This window comes from Mytilus trossulus, chromosome 1, assembly GCF_036588685.1.
Source record: "Mytilus trossulus isolate FHL-02 chromosome 1, PNRI_Mtr1.1.1.hap1, whole genome shotgun sequence".
In the NCBI taxonomy this organism is placed as follows: Eukaryota; Metazoa; Mollusca; class Bivalvia; order Mytilida; family Mytilidae; genus Mytilus; species Mytilus trossulus.
The window spans coordinates 17,261,032-17,269,507 of NC_086373.1; the positions used below are offsets into that span (position 1 = coordinate 17,261,032).

General features: G+C 33.0%; 2 protein-coding genes across 2 annotated transcripts; one reads left to right on the top strand and one right to left on the bottom strand.

Annotated features, from left to right (window-relative positions):
* The first annotated feature begins 205 nt into the window (after positions 1–205).
* LOC134717317 (universal stress protein in QAH/OAS sulfhydrylase 3'region-like) lies at positions 206–4,654 on the top strand. Its single transcript, XM_063579976.1, has 4 exons — positions 206–474; positions 2,645–2,725; positions 3,151–3,242; positions 3,568–4,654. The coding sequence occupies exons 1-4, from the start codon at positions 408–410 to the stop codon at positions 3,787–3,789; spliced, it is 462 nt and encodes a 153-aa protein (XP_063436046.1). The 5' UTR covers positions 206–407; the 3' UTR covers positions 3,790–4,654.
* Positions 4,655–5,761: 1,107 nt separating this feature from the next.
* Positions 5,762–8,242, bottom strand: LOC134685241 (uncharacterized). The gene has a single exon (XM_063545203.1). The coding sequence runs from the start codon at positions 8,240–8,242 to the stop codon at positions 5,762–5,764; it is 2,481 nt and encodes an 826-aa protein (XP_063401273.1).
* Between the last annotated feature and the right edge of the window lie 234 nt (positions 8,243–8,476).

The window sequence follows — 8,476 nt, forward strand, 5'->3', positions numbered from 1 at the left end:
GAAATCAGTCTGACAACGAGTTGATAAATGATTTTTTTTTTAAATAAAATGTTTAAAGCTGTAAATTTTCTATTAAAACCTGAGACAGATATAGAAACATTATTATGATAATATGCTTTGTCTGTACGCTCGGAGAACAAATTTGATGTTGACAACCACTCAATTCTGATTAAAACTTCTCATATGGTAATCTCCTGTAACAGTAAAAAAATCATTATAGAGAGGTTCTTATAGTGTCAACTTAACGAATCAATCATATACACAACTAAAATTACGATCAATACGCACAGGCATGTTTACCACCTTGACTGCTAATTAGTTTCGATTCACAATATAACTGGATATCAACTTAAAGTTGTTATTAACGTTGAAGGTATCGTTTTATTCATCGTGTCTGAGAAGAAACTATGGCAGCAGAGAGAGTTGTTGTGGTTGCAGTAGATGGAAGCATCCATTCGGACAACGCACTTAAATGTAAGCTTGATTTATATAGTTCTTTATTATTCATATCTCTAACAACACGGCTTTCATAAAAATCAAGTTGATATAAGTTATATTTTATTTTTTAAAGGACTGCCACGGATTAACTTCTGTAAACTCGAAGGTCACAAAAGCATATCACTTGTATTTATAAACTTGATATGTGTAAGATATGTGTGTGATCTTTGCTTTGTATTTATTACTATTCTATTTATTTATTAATATTTTATAGTGTCAAATACTGAGGTGCTATTAAAAATTATCATAAGATAGGCTTACAGGTAACATATTACAATACAATATACAAATTACATTTGGGCTGTTGTTAAACATAACATTACTAAAACTTTTCAGGGTTTTATTGACTCGTATACAGTGTTTACCTTGAGGGTGTATTCATATAAAAACCAGGTGAGCAAGACCTTGATATACTGTGGTTCAAAACACACAAGGTCATGTTGATTGTCACCATAAGTATGTGAACAACTTTTCTTAAAAGGTCAAAGTTAATTTATTTCCAATTTTATATTCACAAACCTACAAACATTACAATAAATTAAATTTATTAAAAATTGACATATAAGACTTTTTCATAATGATCTAATTTTTTTTAATGCATATACTATATATTGTGGTGGTACATTTTTTTAAGGAACGAAGATATAAATATAAAGATTTGATATATAAAGTCAACAGTAGTATACCGCTGTTCAAAACTCATAAATCAATAGGCAAACAAACCAAATCCGAGATACAAACTAAAACTGAGGGAAATGAATTAATTAAACGAGGAGAACAACGACACGTTAAAATTTAACACACACAGAAACAAACTAAGCATTACTAGTATACAAAATCCGACGAGAATAACAAATACAACATATATAAAATCAAAAATGAAATACTTGTATTTGGGATAGAAAAGTACCGTGACCCGTCTTATACTTATGTGAATTCACACTCAAATATAAGAGGAAACAAACGACATAAAAGAAACACAACGTTAAAATGTGATATGACTGCCAATGAGACAACTCTCTAGATAGACCAAAGTACGGTCTTCAACACGGAGCCTTTGTCTCACACCGAACAACAAGCCACAAAGGCCCCCCAAAATGACAAGATGTAAAACGATTCAAACAGGAAACTTTATAAAAAACGGCAACTTATACGAACCACATCGACAAACGACAACAACTGAACAACAGACTCCTGGCTTAGGACTGGTTCATACTCATGAACCCCCTATGAAATTTACTAACCCCTCTACGGTCTCATAGGGGGTCACCACTTGACGGCGTTAAACCAATCACGACGTGATAATTTACCCACGGTGCGATAATTAATACGTTATATCAGCAAATAACGTCTGAATAATTTTCATCCTTTGAATAAAAAAATCTGAAATAAAAGAAACCATCCGATTATTCACTATTTGCCCCCCTGTAGGAATATTTCATTTTGCCAATCGCTCCGGGCACTACATATTTATCCAGTATTACAAATTGGCCTCTATGATGAGTGTCAAGAGTATTTAAAGAGGGAGTAAAACGACCAATTAATCAATCAAAAGATATCAAACAGGATAGTTAGTTGATGGCTCAAGTAGAACGACACAACACTTTTCTTTCCCAATTGTATTTTCTGTATAGATATATACGATCATATACAGATGTAACCTGTACACATTGAAATATTTGTAGAAATGCCAAATCGTTTATGGTATTCACGCCTCTGTTTCAAAGTAACTACAAGCTTTTTAAAAGACGATTATAAGTTGATAGTAACTGAAACTAAACGGAACTTAAAAGAAGAAAAAAATTTAAAAGGTCTGACTGTAAATAAAGGCAAACGTAGTATACCGCTGTTCAAAACTCATAAATCCATGAACAAAAAACAAAATCGGGGTAACAATCAAATGTATAAATGTATTATAATCAATTGATAATGGCAAGAAATCATTCTCTGTAAATTTTCATAAATTTACTGATGACATTGGCACCTTTTTTTAATTTTTTTTCAAAAACTATGAAAACATAACAATTTTATAGGGTTTAGAACAAAAGAAAAGTAGGGGTTAGCGTGCTATGAATATCTGACAAAAAAAAATATCTAACGGTCTCCAGACGCATGGAAATTATATATACTTCTTTATTAATTGTAGATTACATTGATCGCGTGCAGATACCTGGTGATAAACTTCTGCTGGTGAATGTTCCAGAGGAGTATAACTTTACTGATGCCAGTGAGTTTTTATTTTGTCATTAACAAGAAGAATGTTCTGTTATTAAGCGTCGCCATGCGATACAAAATTTTATGAGCACTTCATCTAAAGAAATTGTAGTTAGTTGGAATGAGCAGGGCTAAAACTGACGAGTTTCTTCAAACTAATGTCACGATCTGCTGTTCTCCACGTTTTACCAGTAGCCTTCAAAATGGTTACTAGGTAGATATAGAATTATTCATATTTTAAAATCAGTATGGGTTTTCATTCAGTAAAAGCAATATTATAACATAGCTATTTTCATTTTGATTTCTTCAAACCATATATTTTTTTAAATGTTGATGTCAAAATGTCCAAATCAAGTGTAATTCAGAAGCAGTCGTTATGAACATCACAATTTGTTTGTTGTCTATAAATGGAAATCCTAAATTGACATGTCGTTGTAGGTCCAGGCGTTATACATGAATTATTAGAAAAAATGAAAGAAAAGGCAAGTGAAGTAGAGAAGACATATACAGACAGACTCAAAGATATCAGTGTAAGATTAGCTTATTTTAATATATACTTTATTTACGAAGATACAAAAGGGAAAAAAATGGACGAATACACCGTAACGGGGTTGGGGTTGGTGGAAATAGCAAGTTAAAGGACTGAACATATTTATAGTAGTGACCATGAGATACACACACACAAAAGAAATTAGAATGAATGCAGGTGCTCCGGAATGGCAAGTAACATTCGTGTTAAATCGCGAACAAGGAAACTTATAAGGACGGGATTGTTGAGAATCCGATTTGATTAAGGAATCTTGCTTCTTAGTAATAGGGGTATGATTGAATAAAACAATACTTTTACAATTGCAGGTTGATTTCCAGTTTAGATTAGTATACGGACATCCAGGTGAACAAATAGTTAAAGTAGCCGAAGAAGAAAAGGCTTCACTAGTTATGGTAGGAAGTAGAGGTCATGGCTGGTTACGACGAACAATACTTGGTAGTGTTAGTAATTATGTTATTCATCATACCTCTATCCCTGTGCTTCTCTGTAAAAATATGGAACCATTGGAGTCATTAAATCAAGACTAATAACTTAAGTGAGGCTTACAAAGATGTTAATTTGTAGAGTCGAAAACGGTAATGTGGGATTTCAGTTGGGAAAGAGGTTGGACATTTTATCGATATGTTGAGTTATACAGCGAGAACTTCTTGGTAAAATACGGCGGTTGAAGGAGAAAAGTCACAGAGATCATATTTTTGATTTCAACAATCAACCAATTACAAAAATTAACGGATTGGCATCGAGAGAGGGTCATTCATATTGGCAATCTTTAACAATCAACCAACTACAAAGATACCTATTTGACATACACTCTTCAACAGTTAACAAACTACAAAAATAAACCAATAAGACATTTAGAGGGCGACATACAATCTTCAACAGTTCCTAAACTACAAAAAGACATGTAGAGGGTGCATACAATATTAAACAATCAACGAACTACAAAAAACAACGAAAAGACGTCCAGAGGGCACCAATCCGGCTGATAATCTTCAACTACTAGTATCAACCGACTACAAAAATAACCATTTGAAATTTGGAGGGCTACGCATAATATTCAAAAGTTAACAAACAACAAAAATAACCAAACTATATCTATAGGGCGATATACAATTTAAGACAACGCCAAGCTCTAAATTACCCAAGGGTTTGATAAACATAGTTGTCAGCTTCGGGTTTCGATGATCTATATGAACACATAAAAAAGGGGCGAAACACATTCCTATCTACTACTACATTCTTCGTTAAGATTTCACAGGTTTTCTTATAGAGCATAATACTAGAATTGTGTATACACAGACAAAATGTAATGGTTATTGTAAACCATAAGTTATATCATCATGAATGTAAATCGTTTTGTTTTTGTAAAAAAAAAGATTTTTGTCTAGGAAATGTGATTTATTTATTAGTTGTTATTAGGTTTGAAGTAGCTTTCAGAAACAAAATACTTTGGGATCGGTACGTTGTTCTTTGATGTTTTGATCCTTGTGTCAGTCTGACCTATAAAATCATTTTCAAACGAGTATTGATAAATCTTACTTTTATGATGTGCTGTTACGTTAATGTCGCAGGTTAAAGGAAAACTTGCTGGCAAATATTTTTAACACCGTCAAATCATGCATGGGTTAGTCTCAATACTAGAGTCTGTGTTTCGTTGGATCTCTAGATTCTAGATCACTGATTTGGTCTCTAGTAGATAGTTGTTCCTTTGATATTAAATTATAATGCTGCGTTCACCATGAATTTATCAAAATAAGTTTAATTCGCATTCGAAAAGGTTTACGTCCGAACGTTAATTTTTATTCGAATTGAAATGCGCGTCAAATTTGCGTTACTGTCCTAACGATGTTAACTTTTGATACGCATTATCAAATTAAACCACCGTTTAATTAATTCGAATTAATGCGAAATAACTGATTCGAACTAACGAAATCGCATTTCTAATGCGAATAAGCCAATTTAAATTCGATTCGAATAAAAAGAGGAGTGTGTGAACGCAATTAGCGGATTCGATTCGATTCAATTTGAATAAAACGTACGTGTGAACGAGGCATTATACTTAGAGGACGTAATATAAAACATGATAACAGGGATATACTTTTTGGTGTTGCATTTATATTCTGGTGTTTACCTTAAAAGCAGAAAACATGGCCAGTCATATAATTGATTTCGTGTCAGCTGAGTACTTAGCACTTTATGATTTAGTGATTTTTTTCTATCGTCATTTGAAGAAAGATTAGTACACTGTTTTTTTCTCACCTTTTTGAGTCATATTGGATATTTTACATTTGACATCGGTCACTTTTCACTTTTTTAACTTCTACTTGAGAACTACTTAATGGATCTATATCACTGACCTCTTAGTTTTCTCCATTGTTAAGGTATACGACATGCCATTTCTCCTTTCAAATGAATAATCAGACTGGATCAATATTTCAGCCTTCTTTTCTCGGACTAATAACATATCTGATATTAAAAATGACCAATAACAATCTGATATTATTCTTTATTCTTTTGTGTGATATATAGAAATGTTTTTGTCCATGCAATAATGAAACTTAAATCTTTATCATCAATATAATTCCTCTGGTACAGACTTTCATATGCCTCTTTCATATTGTTAAAACTACTGTTTGATAGCAAGTCGACCAACTGAAGGCTCTTTTCGTACAAACTTGACTCTCCATTGAAGTCAGCAATAATTGAATGGGCAGTTCTTTGGTGGTTAACATAAGGTTTGGCGAACACCACAGACAGTCCAGTCTTGTGAAAAAAGAAGTCTGCTATATAACTTCTCCATATATCACTTACCCGTCCATTTACACTTAAAGGCAATGCCATGTACATAAATGCTGGCGGAAACCACATCGTTGCCTGAGCATTGAAAGGTGCATATTTGTTCTTTGGTAAAACAATGTTTCTTTCAGCAGTGAAATGGAAAGGGAAGTCATATGTGAAGCGATATATAGCGTCAACATCTGCTTGGCCATTAGCTAATGACTGAATAACACCAATTTTGATTGTTTTTTCTATTTCACAGATTTCTGGGAATGTCTTCTTGTTTTTTATGTTCTGCAATGGAAATCCTCTCGGCCAAACACGAATATGCGGTTTAACAAAATACGGATATGGATTAAAAAGATTGGTATCCATCTTTCTACAGTTTGTTGAATATTTTGCAGATTTAAAATCACTCAAGTCTACTATCCCTCCGTTATCGTCGTCGAAATCCCATATGGCTTTGGCTTTATGTTGAATAGCATATATATATCCTATATTTTTTCGTCCAAAATGTCTAAAGGGAATAACAGATGAAAGCATAGGGTATAGCATTTGTTGTTCTTTCACAGAAAGATATTTGATTTTCTCTTTATTTCCTTTGGTGTTATTTGTTACAAAGTTATTTTGTGATGGCGTTATGACATCAGCCACAATAACGAGACACCAATCGGACAACTTTGAAATGAAACGAATGGCTTTTGTCGGAGGAAATATTGTTGTAACCACAGCCCAATTATCACAGTGTGTAAAATTGTCATTATATGCTACAGCCATGTTGTTCTGTTTTAAAGTAGAGGGGAGAGTTCTTACCACTTTCCCGCTGAAACTTATCCCAGTTACAGAACCAATACTAGAAACTTTTGAAGCAAATGTATTATTTACCACTTTCCGTGTAAAATTTATTCCAGTAACAGAACCAATATTAGAGACTTTTGAAGCAAATGTATTATTTACCACTTTTCCGGTAAAATCTATTCCGGTAACAGAACCAAAATTAGATACTTTTGAGGCAAGTGTATTATTTACAACTTTCCCGGTTAAACTTATTCCGATTACAGAACCAATACTAGAAACTTTTGAAGCAAATGTTCTATTTTCATTATAATTTTGTAACTTACGCATTCCGTCAACGGAGATTTTATGAACAACTACTTTTTTCTCGCAAAGATTTGACTTTATTGATTTTTTATTTAGCCATGGAAAATGTTGAATCATTCTTCCATTGTCACTTTGAAAGTCTATGTCTGTATATCCGGCGAGCCATGCGCCAAGGGACGTACCTCCATTGTTTGTATCGATCAGCATACCATCCGAACAGTTTGTACTTGGACAGTAACTCTTATTTGATATTCTTGTAATAAGAGTTTTTCCCAAAACAACAAAATACTCATCTATTCTTACTGATATAGAAACTTTCTTGCCAGTTCCATGCTTCAAACCGTAATACAAATGATTAGATTTTACATAGTTTAATCTTTCAAATATCTGAGGTACACACAAATACGCATCATCGTCTAATTTTGCACCAAGTAAAACATCTGGAAAATGTTGATGTATATATTTAATCCACGTGTACAATTTTTTGCCAAATTTAAAAGCTCGCCCTCTATCCGTTATATTTAAAAACAAGATATCTTGATGAATATTGTTTTCCTCTGATGTTTTTTTGGTTGCCTCATCAAGTAGAAATTTATACGTTATTCGGAACGGGAGGTCATTATTCATTTTAATCATATTTTTGATCCACGTGTTTCTCGAGGCTTCTCTAAAATTGTAATTTTGTGGGACACTAAGGATTCCCATAACCATGTGAGGACGACTGTCATATCCTTTGTCACCACTTGATGTTAAAACCTGGTTTAGTGTTTGTCGACTGCTACCATTTGTATTGCCACTTGATGTTAAAACCTGGTTTAGTGTGTGTCGACTGTTACCACTTGTGTTACCACTTGATGTTAAAACATGGTTTAGTGTGTGTGTACTGTTACCACTTGTGTTCCCAATTGTGTTACCACTTCTTGTTAAAACCTGGTTTAGTGTGTTTCGATTATCATATCCTATGTTACCACTTGTTTTTGTAACCTGATGAAGTGTTTGTCCTGATCTGTTTAAGTTTGGTAAAAACTTCCACGATAAAAGACTGACAATTATTAAGGACAAACTTATCTTCTTTGAATGATGACTTGCAAGTTTAAACATCCTGATTAAAAAGATCCTTTTACTGTTAGATAAATATCTGGAAAAACAAGAAATGGACAATTTATACAAAAGCATATTTTCCTTAGGTTTCAATATGGAGTGGATTTGGGAGAGTTTCATATTTCATGATGTTTAGTTTAAATTCCCCGAATGTATGACCAGCCCAGTAGTCAGCACATCTGTTTTGACTTGAGTTTTCATTGATATGTTAATAATTATTAATTAACTGTTTTT

Excerpts from the sequence above, each read along its gene's own strand:
- LOC134717317 (XM_063579976.1), top strand. The coding sequence starts at position 408 with ATGGCAGCAGAGAGAGTTGTTGTGGTTGCAGTAGATGGAAGCATCCAT. Across the intron at positions 475-2,644 it reads TTCGGACAACGCACTTAAAT|ATTACATTGATCGCGTGCAG; the intron begins GTAAGCTTGATT and ends TATTAATTGTAG. Across the intron at positions 3,243-3,567 it reads ACAGACTCAAAGATATCAGT|GTTGATTTCCAGTTTAGATT; the intron begins GTAAGATTAGCT and ends TTACAATTGCAG.
- LOC134685241 (XM_063545203.1), bottom strand. The coding sequence starts at position 8,242 with ATGTTTAAACTTGCAAGTCATCATTCAAAGAAGATAAGTTTGTCCTTA.